This window comes from Empidonax traillii, unplaced genomic scaffold (assembly GCF_003031625.1).
Source record: "Empidonax traillii isolate 1590-97213 ecotype Southwest subspecies unplaced genomic scaffold, ASM303162v1 scaffold292:size1342341, whole genome shotgun sequence".
NCBI lineage: Eukaryota > Metazoa > Chordata > Aves > Passeriformes > Tyrannidae > Empidonax > Empidonax traillii.
Genome location: NW_020955485.1, coordinates 669,314 through 682,664, shown reverse-complemented (window position 1 = coordinate 682,664; position 13,351 = coordinate 669,314). Strand labels below are relative to the sequence as shown.

Below are 13,351 nucleotides of genomic sequence, written 5' to 3'. Positions count from 1 at the left end.
CCTCTCCTCATAGGACTTGTGCTCGAGTCCCTTCACCAGCCTCATTGCTCTTCTCTGGACCCCCTCCAGCACCTCAATGTCCTTCCTGAACTGAGGGGCCCAGAACTGAACACAATACTCAAGGTGTGGCCTCACCAAGGCAGAGTACAGGGGAAGGATCACTTCCCTGCTCCTGCTGGCCACACTGTTCCTGATGCAGGCCAGGATCCATTGGCCACCTGGGCACACTGTTGGCTCATGTTCAGCCTCCTGTCGATCAGCACCCCCAGGTCCCTTTCTGCCTGGCTGCTCTCCAGCCACTCTGTGCCCAGCCTGTAGCACTGCAGGGGTTGTTGTGGCCAAAGTGCAGGACCCGGCACTTGGCCTTGTTGAACTCCATTCCATTGGAGTCAGCCCATCTCTCCAGTCTATCCAGATCTCTCTGCAGAGCCCTCCTGCCTTCTGGCAGGTCGACACTCCCTCCCAACTTGGTGTTGTCTGCAAATTTGCTGATGATGGACTCAAACCCCTCATCTAAATCATCAATAAAGATGTTAAACAGGACTGGTCCCAGCACTGATCCCTGGGGAACACCACTGGTGACCGGCTGCCAGCTGGATGCAGCCTCGTTCACCAGCACTCTCTGGGCCCGGCCCTCGAGCCAGTTCCTGACCCAGCACAGAGTGCCCCTGTCCAAGCCATGGGCTGCAGCTTTTCCAGGAGTATATTATGGGAGACAGTGTCAAAGGTTTTGCTGAAGTCCAGATAGACCACATCCACAGCCTTTCCCTCATCCACCAGGTGGGTCACCTGATCGTAAAAGGAGATCAGGTTGGTCAAACAGGATCTGCCCCTCCTAACCCCATGTTGGTTGGGTCTGATCCCTTGTCCACCCTATAGCTGCCGTGTGATTGCACTCAGGATGATCTGCTCCATAACTCTGCCAGGCACCGAGGTCAGGCTGACAGGCCTGTAGTTACTAGGGTCAGCCTTGCAGCCTTTTTATGGATTGGGGTGATATTTGCCAACTTCCAATCATATGGGACCTCCCCAGTGAGCCAGGACTGTTGGAAGATGATGGAGAGCGGCTTGGCAAGCTCTTCTGCCAGCTCCCTCATTACCCTAGGATGGATCCCGTCTGGTCCCATAGACTTGTGAGGATCCAGATGACTCAGTAAGTCACTAACTATTTCCTCCTGGAATACAAGGGGGCTATTTGGTTTCCTAGATACTTAGATCAACTGCAGAACAACAAAAAAGCACCACAAAAATCAGAAAATAAACCAACACCTTATCTCCATGAGAAGTTATGATGTGATTAAAAAAAAAGCTATGAAAAAAAATTAAATTACCAGAACTGAAAGATCAAAATTACCAGCCTCAGAAGCAATGAGCTGTGTGAACTACCAGCTCTCCAAAGGGCTGCACACGCAGTGCAGTCTCTCTCCTCCACTACAGACTATTAGCAGTGTTCGCTGTTCGCCCATGCAACACGGAGATATGCTCTTGTGCTTCAGAACTTTCACAAAGGACTTTCCAAATGGAAAGAAACCTACTCACCCCTCACACCAGGGCCCTTTCCAGCACCGCCTCCCCCAGGGATTGCGGATTCGTAGCAAGAAGATCTCCTTGCCTGACACTTCAGAGAGATTCAGTGTATCTATCACAATAAAGGCATGAAATTCTCCTAGTTCGCTTGCACCTGAAGAGAAAAAAAAAAAAAGGCATTGGAAAATAAAAAAAGGACCTGTTCCAGATTTTAAAATGACATTAAATTGTTCTGTGAAAGAAGGCAATTTTAAGATAGAGGGAATTTTTTTTAAATCTGTATTAGAACACCACAAAAAAAAAAAAACAAACAGCTCATTTTAGTTGTGACTACATAGATATAAAATAAGATTTTTTAGCTACTTAACTCACTGCTTGACTTCAAATACCTACAAATTCACTGTGCTGAAATTCTCTGGGGTTTTTAAGGTTGGTTTTGAGGTGTTTTTTTGAGGGGTGTGTGGAGGGTGTATTCGTTTTTGAGGACTGACCATATCAGCATCTAATATAAAAAGCATTCCTCAAAACCACCCTCCATCTTGAACTCAGTAACATCCTTAAATCTTTATTTATCCAAACTTACATAAAACTGCACCTGCAATTGGCATGCTACTAGAATCAGCACTTGGATTTGCTGGTTGCTTTGTGGTTTGAAGCCTATTAAACAGAGACATTTAATATTACCTTGTCTGGAATTGAGGACTGAGCAGCTTATTAGACACTGTTCCTTCAGATTCATTAATCTTCTAAACACTGCTTTCTCCAAAACCATGCCAGTCTTCTCTTTCTCCATGTTTTTTCCAGGGTCTTTCAGGGTCCATCTTTCAGCAATTCCTCCAGTGAGATCAACCAAAGCATCAGCCACCTGTCCTGCCCACAACTGCTCATAAGATCCATGCACTCTGAAAAAAAACCAAAACCAAACAAACCAAAAAGTTTGTACAGACAGTAGAACCAAAGAAACACAGTTCTTACATACTTTCAAACCCCACCCTATAGCACAATTATGACTGCACCCTACCTCATATCCCAAAGCAGCCAAGAAAAAGTATATACTCTATTTTATTTATACAGAACACAACATCTAAAGAATATGTAAGCCATCAGGTATTCTCTGCTGAATGGGTAGTTTACTAGAATTCCCTCCATCCTATGTAAAAACTGCTCTAGTCTAGTACTAGTCACTTGTACTTTATTATCCATGCACTACATAATCTTATGTGAACATTCTGTATAAATAAAGAACATTTCTTCCTTTTCTTCAATTATTCTTTGTTCACTGTACCAACAGAGTAGCACTTCCTTCAACAACCTAAGCAAACCAAGAGACTACCTTATCTGATGCACCAAATGTAAAAAATAGCAAAAGAAATCAAGACTATAATAGAATTATAAGATTGAATAAGCTGAAAACAAAGAATATTACATTTCAAACCTACAGAGAAGCTTTAACGTGACATTGCTGCTTTACAACTTCTGCTCAATGTATCTACAGTTGAATAAATTACTTGATGTTTGAAGTCTTTCTCTGCCCTCTGCTGGCAACCACACAATCTTCCATCCACATTCTTCTGGATATTAGATGTCTATCTTACCAGTGCATTTTGTCTCCAAATTGCTTTGTCCATCTGGACAGCTTTTCGACGGATGTGTCATAAACCATAAAATAGCTGCATTTTCAAACACATTAACACTATGGTTGTTTCTTCTTAATATAATAAACTATCAAATTATGCGAAAGAGCAGTGAAACTCACACAACCAGAGCCTCAACTAGCATAAACTTACATAATGTTGTTGCTTTCCATGAAAATATTTGCATGCTTTCTGCTTTCATTGAGCTCTCATCTTCCCTAGTAAAATATCTTCCTTTAATAAATTAGATGACCAATGGACAGTGACTTAACAAACATAATTTGCATCCTGAAAAAAACTCTTACTTTTCATCAGAGTTCTCTCCCTAAGACTATCTGACCTCATATGCAACTAAAAATACACTTTACAGATCTACAGTTAAAGAGCAACTCCTGCCCAAGCCAGGATGGGACCACCAACTGAACAACACACAGACCTATGCCCAAAGCAGAGAGGTAAAATAAGTAAGTAGGAGGGACACACAGGTGTTGCATTTCTATTTTCCACAATAAAAGTGTTCACATACTTTGCATAAGCTTTTTCCAAGAGTGGAAGCCAAAACAAATCTTCTGTCTGACACTGGGAAAAGCAGAGTTTACCCCCAAGGCAAGGCAAGCGATCGTCGATGGTCACTTCCACCCAGTGCCCAAACTGCCAGACCCGACAGGTGAAACAGCCTTGGTAGGACTCATCTGTCCAGCTGGGCTGACCTGGGGGGATTACCTGGAGGCCAAAAGCCAAAATGAAGACAAACAATGAATTTATTTTTTTTTTAAATAAAGCCAGTTAAAAGTATACTGAATATCAACCATTTGTAGTAAACACAGAAAAAACCATGACAACAAAACCAGTAACACTGAGCATAACAAAACCAATACTCATATGGCTGTTTAGGAAACCAGAACAATACACAAATGTCAATTAGGTGAAGAAAACTTCTCCATACCTTGTTCAGCAAGTATTTACTCTTCTGCAAAGCTACACAGGCACACAGGAACCAACAGTCTCCCAAAATTCCTTGTTTCACTTGCACATCCTGCAGGTTGTTTGAAAATAATCGAGGAGAAGAACAAATGTCCTAAAATTAAAAGAAGAGGAGTTAAAGTCAAATCCTGCATGACATTCTAAGGAAGTGTGTTTCAGGAATGGGGAGGGTTCCAGAGACCTCTCATAAAATAAGGGAATTTTTACTTCTAGAAAGTTTCCTTTCCAGACACAGCCTAAGTAAGCAATAACAAATAAATGTCCTGTGACTATACTGCAGGTACTTTTTGTGATGTAAATCACATTCCCAGATGAATTTTAGTCTTCAAGCATCATCAGGTGCAACCTCAGCAGAAGCAGCAATAAGTGAAAGACAACATAACTCATCAGCTCTTTTCTAGAGTTATGACGAACTGTGACAGAGCTGATGCCATCCACATTGAACTGCACGCCCCAAGTCACAAAAATTTTCAAATAAGTATAAGGGAAAAACCTTTCTTAGAACAAATAAAAGTATATTAGTTGGTAGCAAGAGGGGTAATTTTAATCGTAAAGTCCTGAACACTTTTAATCACATCTGACAGTGAGTTTTTTTCAAAGGTTCTTCTTACCTATAAACTCTCCCAAGAGATGGGAATTACCTGATCAGCCCCTAGCAGCAATCAAGGTGAGAAGTACAAAAGCAGGAAGATGCACATTGGGCTCTGTAAAGTTATTTGTTTGCCAATTACACCTGACAAGCAACAGCTCTATCACTGTTCTACAGCCACTCTCAGATGAAGAGGAGAAAATACAACTGAGGACAACATATTTTTTATTTCCGTTATATTTTTATAGCCTTTTTTTTCCCCCTGCACAAAGGCAGTATCATAAATACTTCACTTTAAACGAGTATATTGCCAAAAAACATTCTAAAGCTGTTAGCTCTCATATGGCTTGCTCTGCAACCCAGCTCAAAGTTTAAAAGCAGTACAAGCCATACAATGAGTTATAAACTTTAAAAAGTTTTCTTTCTTGTTATCAAAGAAATCAACACTCAAGAAAAAGTAATATGCTTCTGAAAAAAATCTAAAATCCAATTGTTTGTTTTCAAGGCAGTTTTGCAATATATCAAAAAAATTGAGAACGACAAAATGCTGTATTCTAACTTGGTATGCACAATATTTGCATAATGAAACATATTTATAATAAAATATTTGAACTTCTACCAGTGCCTGAAATTTAAAATCTCTGCAAGAGGATTTAAACCTACAAACAAGCACCCAGGCTTTTAAACTGTAACTCATGTATTCTTAACACGGACATATATTGGTTTTATCCCTTCTATATTTCTAAACAATAAAAGCACCCAGAAGCAGTCATTCAATGCTAACTTGCATTTACTGCCTGAAAGCCCAATTCTGCTAAAATCACAGCCCTTTATACCTTAAAACTCACCTTAGGTCTCAACCAAGATATCTCGCCTCTGAACTGGGCAAGCGGGGTACAATAATCAAAAAATATAGAGGTATCACTGGCCGGAAACGTGGGGTCAGTGTAAAGGTCTCTTTTCACCATTAATTGCTTTTCCTCTCCCAGCATTTTCAACACAGCCCTAAGCAGGTTTGCCGGCTGTTCCCACGACTTTATACCGCCAGGCACAAACCTGCAACAGAAACGAGTGTTACCGGGGAACTGCAACAGGGAAACAAACAGGCACGGCGGATTTATTTAAGGACGGAAAGCCTCTCGCTCTAACGCGCAGCACCTGGAACCACCACAATGCTGGTTGTTCCAGCACCCGACACCACCCTGCACCGCTCTGCTGGAAGAGAAAGGGGGTCTCTGAGCAGACCTACACCCACTTACGTCCCCTCCCCCTCGCTCCGCGCACACCCTCTCCACAGGACTCCCCCCAACACCCTTCTCCTCGCACCCAGCCCCAGCAGGGCCCCTCTGCTCACACCTCCTCCCGCCCGGCAGCCCCCCGTCCCCACAGGGTCCCTCAGCCCGGCCGCCCCCGCACCCGCTCCCCACTCACCGCCGCCATTGCCCAGGGCGGCCGTTACCGGGCAACGCCGCCGGCCGAGGCCCCGCCCACCCCACGGGTGACTGACGGGACAGCCGACCAATCAGTGGGCGTTACGTCTATGCGCACCACCCATTAGCCCCGCCCCTCCCTGAGGGGAGTTCCCGGGATCCGCGATCCTGTTCAGATTCCCCGTCCCGGAATTCCTGGGAGAAACGGGAGATTGCCGGCCTGGAGCGTTATCTGCGGCAGGAAAGCGCAGTGGGCACCTGAGCTGCTCCTACAGGCGGAGGAAAATTAAGCCAAACACTGTTTTCGTGAAGACTGTGACAGAGGAGCTGTCAGAGAAATTGCTGATCCTCTCCAGGTGCTTCCCCGGCATAACGGCAAAGATCACGTTTTTCGGGTAGTTTATCACCATGTAGCTGTCCAAGAACTGAACTGACATAGGAAATAATTCTCATACTCTGATAGCTAGTGCTGACCAGTAAAATAGAAAAAATACCCTAAAAAATACTGAGTTGCTCAGTACAAAGGACAGAAATGCAGAAATAAGGGCCCCACGAGACCATCCTTCAGTATACCGAGGTTTTGGGGCGGGTCAAGGCACACCGAAGCAGGCTGCTTTCTTTTGTTGTATTCGGGCCTTTCACGTCAGTGTTTCTCAAGGAGCTCAGGTGTGGCCAACAAAGCAGCTGCTGAGCCAGCGTGGGAGGACTTGTTGTTTACAAAAAAAGCCTGGTTTTCACACTTGCCTGTGATGTGTTTGAGTCTAAAGGTTATGTTCCCTGGTCCTTGGGTAGAGAGGTCATCTGAACGAGAGAGAGCCACAAAAAACACGGACCTTGGCATCAGAAATGAATGCAGAAATCCTCCTCTAAAGCCAACCTTAGCAGATGGAAATGCTCACAGGTAACTGCAGCGACTGTCCACCCGCTGACTGATCTAGAAATAGGTTCTCTGGCCCTTGGTCATACCCGTTGTACAGACACAAGGCTTCTCCCCTGCATACTGCAAATTTTATCAACAAACAAGACTTTTCACGTTCAGTTTTGACCCTTTTGGGAGTAGAAGAAACATTGCTGGCAGTAAGAATAAGGACCCCTCTTGTCCATGGTTCATGCGAGGGAGCTGCAGCTGCGAGGGAGCCGACACAGGAGAGGTCTGTTGGGGGAGGGAGAGGGGGAAAAAAGGCCTCTGTGTCAGGAACAGTGAGGCTCTGATCTGTGTGATTTCACCCCTGCGTTCTTTAGGGAACAGCCATCACAGATCACAACTGTATGAATTCCATTAAAGAACAGGCTCTAGAAAGCAGGAGGAGTGTTGAACTCTAACTAAGCACAGTAGGCCCGACCTGGAACGGTTAACTAATTAAACACATAACTATTTTTGAGTTATTAGAAAAAGGAAAGAGTTGAATAGTATCTTTGTCTCCTAGATACCTTACATGCTTTCCTTGCCCCACTGCAGACTTGAGAAGGGGCAAATTCATGCATTATGCAGCTGATGATGTTTTTTTCTGTTAACCTGAACTCTTGGAAAAAAAAGCAGCAGGGAACTTTCTCTGTTGGTTCTTGGCAATCCTGCTGAATTAAAACATGCCTGGAGAGACAAACACAGTCCTGTTGCTATAGATATTTAAAGTTAAAAGGGATTTGTGTCCAGCTAAATAGCCAGCTCATTTCCATATGAATGAAGATGACCCTTTAGAATAGTATTTGATATTTTCATGATTATTTGCCAGATTTTGGGTTTCATCAACCCCATGTTTGCTTTTGTCTCCAACACTTGGTGGTTCAAGGCCAGGGAGACAAGTAAAAGTGATCGAGCAGCGGTGGCTGGGCCCAATGTGTGTGTTTGTTTCTGCAAATTATGATACATGGAAGTTGTTCACAACGGAGCTCTTCCAGTTCTCTGGATCCTAATACCAGAATTAGCAAGGCAAAGGCTTAGTCCCTGCAATATCACTCAGCTGACAGTGGTCGGCGCTGCATCAGAGGAACGGCACAGAGTGTCTTTTTGCTTAAGGGAGACTGAGGAAGCGGTGCTTGGGGTTATATATCTCTCTCATTACCTCAGGCACAGCCGGAGGCAGAGCACAGCTCCAAATTTCCAGCCTGGCTACCACAGCACACAAGAGCAAGGTGGTACAAGACACCAAAATTAAAACAATGCACAAAGCTGATGCTCCCCTAGATCATACTCCTGACGTGTCAACCTTAACCCCCGTGATGCTTTACACAAAATCATGTCCTGTCTCCCACCCTTTCTTATCACCTCCCACTCTGCTGTAAGACCCTGCATCTCAGTAAGCATGCTTTTGGAAAAGGGTTTGATGCTCTTCAAAACCCACAACTGTCATTCCTTGTTTACAGAGAGACTTGTCTACAGTATATTAAAACACCTTTCTTGTGGAGCACGCAGCACACTACGTTCAATATAATCATAATTCTCTGGACAAGAAATCTGAGGTGTAAGACTTAAGTTTTCCAGTGCAGAAGTTGCATGCACAAGGAGTGTGGGGAAGTGTTCAAAGAGGCTCAACCATTTATTGCAACCAGTTAGACTCCCTCTGTATACAGTAAAATTCACCTCCAGAATATGGAATAGCTTTTCTCTACACTCCTTTATCTAGGAAGGTTGCCATATCCAGACATACTCTAACTGGTGCCCAAATTACTACTGTAAATTAGTGAAAAAACAGGATGAATACTAATAAAAAAATACTAATAAACAATACTAATAAAAATATTTTTAAGTTGGTGTGGAATATACAGCAGTATTTGAGGTAATTTCTGAGAAGCAGTGTGCAATTTCCACTTTAAAAGGATGCTGAAACATCATGATCCACTCCAGAGCTACAGCAATACATCAAGTATGGAAGATATACCTTGCAGCAAGAGACTATTAAATGAATTTTCTTTAAGAATTAAGAACTAACATGAGAAAGAGGTGAGTAGTTTATGTTTAAGAGTAAGTAGTTAACGTTTCACAGACAAAGCAGTAGCTTCCAGAGCTGGAAGCTGAAATTAGACAAATCCAAACTAGAAACTGGGCATGAATTTTAGGAATGCATGTAATGAACAGCTAAACCAGCTTACCTGGGGCTTCAACAAAATCAAATAATTCTGTCTCAGAGGACAGTGGCTTGATAAATCCCACACTCTGATTTCCTGTGCAGTTTCTTTTATACACTGTTTGATATTGTGGTCATAATGACTCTCAGTTTTTATCAATCTGTAGTAAAAAGTGTGCAAACAAGTGTCACGTGATTTATAAATGTTGACTGTACTGCATTGTTTCATTTTTGGGCAAACAGGGAAAACAGACTGAAGAAGTGTGCTTGACCTAAGTGAACTGTGCAGCACATGTGCTTAGATCTACAGAAGGTCCTGTGTTATCCGAGAAAGGCAACAGCCAAGGTCACTGCAGTGCGAGAACATGAGAGAATTTGGGTTGAATCAGAATATTTGGAACGCTTGCTAGAATTTTTCTTGGTTAATGGTGTGCGTGGTTAGGATGTTGCAGTGTATCATGACAGAAAAATTACTGATACAAGCTAAACAGAGTAATACTACAGCTAACAAGAGTTATTTTTAATGTATCAACCAACATGGCTATGAAATGCTAAAAAATTGTTAGAAATTTTCCATTTTATTAAAGGGTTTGGCTCTTCTGAGCTTTTTGACAAGTGATATTTCTAGATCCCATGTTGCCCTGCTCAAGGCTGCAATGACATAAAGTAATAGTTTTCATTTTCAAAATAAAAAAGATAACGAAATCTTTTGGCATCTGTTTAAATAAAATCAATTGGTTGTACTAATCTGACTTAAATAGATCAGAAATTAATGTACCAAAGATAAAACAAATAGTTTCTATTTAATCACAGTTTAATTTGCCTGTCAATGTGAAGTCTACTATAAATCAAGACAGAAAATAACCTGAAGCACTAATTTATTTTATGTCAACAAAAGGAAGGCTTATCTCTACAAACTTGCTGCCAACTTTTTGTCTCTCCAATGTAAAAATGCACTCCTTGCTCACAGGAGAAACAGAAGTACCTGGAAAAGAATGCATGGAATACTTTCAACAAATCTCACTCTGCTTCTATGTTTCAGAAAACCAGTCTGACAAAAAAAGCCATTTGATGGGATCTCAGAGAGATGACAAGAGCAGAAACACTAACTTAGGTTTCTTTAAAAAGGAAACAGTCTGGCTCAGGCAGTATTTCCTTGCTTTGATGGGTGTATATACAAACACACATCTGATCTGATGTGTTTCCATCAGTTGTAGTAATAATAGATAACATTTACTTTTGATTATTTGCTTTTGCTACCTCTCCAGCTTCTTCCTGGGCAGGTTTTAAATAGCTTCCAAACTCCCTCTGTGCTGCACCCCAGAACAAAGACAATGTACCAAGTTAGCTCTTCCACACAGCTACAGCAGAGACGCTAAAAAACTGCCCCAAAGGCTGAGCTTGTCACAAAGCTTAGTTTAATTTGACAGTCATCATAAGGCATCCATGTAATGAAAAATTTCCACCAGGGTCACAAATATTCTCCCATGAAATAAACCGAGTTAAAACAGAGGCCTGTGATTCCAAAAGATGCTAGTGGTTCCTGGTCTTGGCCAGGCCGCCGCTGCTGGCAGTGGGGTCCAGGAGGCGCGGCACCAACAGCGGCAACTCCGGAAGTGTAAAGTCAGCTTGTACAAATCTCTTTCAATAGAACAACAAATGAAAAGGAAAGAGATTTGTGCAGAAAACATCATTCTCCGTCCTTTCTGGGAAAACAAAACAGAATTAAAGAGATAATCCCATTCAAGGAGCAAAGAGCAGAGCTTGGAGTTCTGAAGCCCAACAATGCTGATGGCCCATTTTTAAAACTAATGAAGCACTACAGAGGCCTGAGTTTATTATTGCTTTATCCCAGTTCAGCCCAGGCTAAGGCTATGGTGAAGTCCAAATTAATTTAAAGCCAGAAAATGCAGATCCAGTAACAGCACCTAAGTCCCCATCCACACATGGGTGTAAACAGATACTTTTGGTGAAGAAAAAAAACAACCCTCCCAAATTTCCCCCTCTTCCTGTCCTGTGCAGATCCCCATAGCAGGGCTAAAATTTACCCTGAAGTATAAAACAGTTTATCTCACATCTCTGTTAGCTGAGCCTCTTCCAAATGTTTCACCTTTTATTCAGACTATCCTGCTGATTCATCAGCTCAGAGATGCCTTGTGGGAGCTCACAGAGGGGCACACAGGCACCCACATGTTAGAAGTGTTGTGGCACAGAGACTATGAACCATCGCCTGCACTCTGTAACACCCAAGGACACTTTGCCCTCAGCTTCCTGAGACCGAATGGCGCAGGCAGAAGACAATGTCTCTCCATCCTGCATGGCTGGCCAATGATCCAGAGAAACAGCACACCTGGTAAATTAAATGGCACCTTACTCCCACCATAAGTCAGAAAACAGACTTGGGTAAAGTGGGGCTTAAAAGTTTCTCCTCAAGAAAAATGGTGCTTCCCTCAGACAGGGCAAACTGTTATTCAGGCAAACATTATTCAAGGCAGTAAAATTTTACCATGGATATTGCCAGAGTTGATTTACAAGTCAAGATATACTGGGGATCTTAAGAATCTAAAGGTCCTGTTAATTCTTTCAAAAGGACAGAACACACACAGACTGTATCTGATGAATACATGTGCCACACATCATGACACACTAACCAAGGTTGCAGCTAGACCAGAATTGATGGCATTTGGGCACCTAATTTGAACTTCTATGAAAATTCGAGCCTACACATTTTCTTATTGCTTGTCCCATCGAGTGCAAAGGGAAAATGGAGGGTAGGGTCAACTACAGGAGGATTTCAAATCCATCATAAAGTTTCCCTGTTCTTTTTTATATATCTTTATATATATATATATATATATATATATAAAGCATTATTATTATTATTTAGCCACCTCTGGGCAGGGGGGAACAGGAGCTATTTAAAATTAGTTTCTTATTGAAGTATTAATCCCCTTCCTCCCAAATCACAATACCTTTGTCACAGGAAGGAGCTTAACATGAAAACGTGTTTGCTGCCACTGACAATTCCTGAGTCTCTCCTTTGCAGAACTTTAGCCCAAATATCAGGACAATGACAGTTTGACACATACACACTCCCCAGCAACATACACACACAGCAAGTAGGACGTGCCTCAGTGGCCTCAGATAAAAAAAAAAAAAAAAAAAGAAGAAAAAACACCACCAATCAACAAATTCAGAGAAACCATCCAGAAGAGCCTCAGGAAAGGGAACTATCCACTTTCCATGCAGAAGCAACAGCTCAGGAGTCCCTGCCCAGTATAAACCAAATCAAAATATCCATCACACAGCGGAAAGAGATCTCTGAAACCTGACAGTGTCACACACTGGATACTTGAAGGCACATTTGCTTTGTGTTTTGGGAGAGAAATCCAGTTACAACGACACGCTGCAGCTGCAAGGCTGAGAGAAAGGAGGCAACGCTTGGTATCTTTCCTCTGTTCCTGTCCCCATTTTCAAGCTTTGTGGCTGGCATGAACTGGTGATCTAAGCAGACACGTTGACATCCCTGAGTGAAATGGCACCATTTGTGGCCTCTGAGACTTTGTCCTCAAGCACCATTGCTGGTGTGTCTGTAGTGACTGCTGTAGTGTCTATGGCAGGAAGTGGATTCAAGCCCTGTGATAAGATCTGTTGGATCGTTTTCCGCAAATTGGGGTGCAGCTGGTTTTGGGTCTGGTAAAAAATTTCTAAGGCAAAAGACTTGAGGGTGCCAGTGCAAAGGTCCTCATAAAGTGGAATTGTGTACATCCGAGACATCTGCAAAAGATAAAAACACTTCAGTAAAAGTCGAGAAGTTCAGATCTTCTACAGCTACACTCCAACAGCCCTGAATAACTTCAGACCCTAGACAAGCAACACGTTTCTTCAAAAGACAGATGAGTCTATTCTAAGTAAGTCTAATGCAAAGATTTTTATGAATGATAATAAGAAAACATCTGCTCTCTGAGCCACTTCCACAAATAACAGAAAGGCCAAGTAGAAGAGGCCACACTAAATACATGCATTAACCTTTTGCTCCTGCACAATAACAACTACTGAAAGGAACTCAATGAGCCCTCGCCTTGCTTGAAGTGTAAATATTCAAATAATCACATGATTTAG

The 13,351-nt window shown here is 42.5% G+C and overlaps 2 protein-coding genes across 10 annotated transcripts in view; both read right to left on the bottom strand.

Annotated features, from left to right (window-relative positions):
• CAPN10 (calpain 10) overlaps positions 1–5,869 on the bottom strand; it is a 14,901-nt gene extending 9,032 nt beyond the window's left edge. For all 3 annotated transcript variants that reach the window (XM_027890552.1, XM_027890554.1, XM_027890553.1), the window contains exons 1-5: positions 5,583–5,869; positions 4,108–4,239; positions 3,688–3,884; positions 2,212–2,429; positions 1,540–1,681 (exon numbers count right to left, since the gene is read on the bottom strand). In XM_027890552.1, coding sequence (XP_027746353.1) covers positions 1,540–1,681; positions 2,212–2,429; positions 3,688–3,884; positions 4,108–4,239; positions 5,583–5,726 — 833 coding nt within the window. In that variant the 5' untranslated portion in view covers positions 5,727–5,869. The remainder of the gene's footprint in view (positions 1–1,539; positions 1,682–2,211; positions 2,430–3,687; positions 3,885–4,107; positions 4,240–5,582) is intronic.
• Positions 5,870–10,630: 4,761 nt separating this feature from the next.
• ABCC5 (ATP binding cassette subfamily C member 5) overlaps positions 10,631–13,351 on the bottom strand; it is a 72,716-nt gene continuing 69,995 nt past the window's right edge. For 6 of the 7 annotated variants that reach the window (XM_027890567.1, XM_027890568.1, XM_027890570.1 and 3 more), the window contains one exon: positions 10,631–13,006. In XM_027890567.1, the coding sequence (XP_027746368.1) occupies positions 12,734–13,006 (273 nt within the window). In that variant the 3' untranslated portion in view covers positions 10,631–12,733. The remainder of the gene's footprint in view (positions 13,007–13,351) is intronic. The other variant, XR_003571958.1, reaches the window with a different exon arrangement.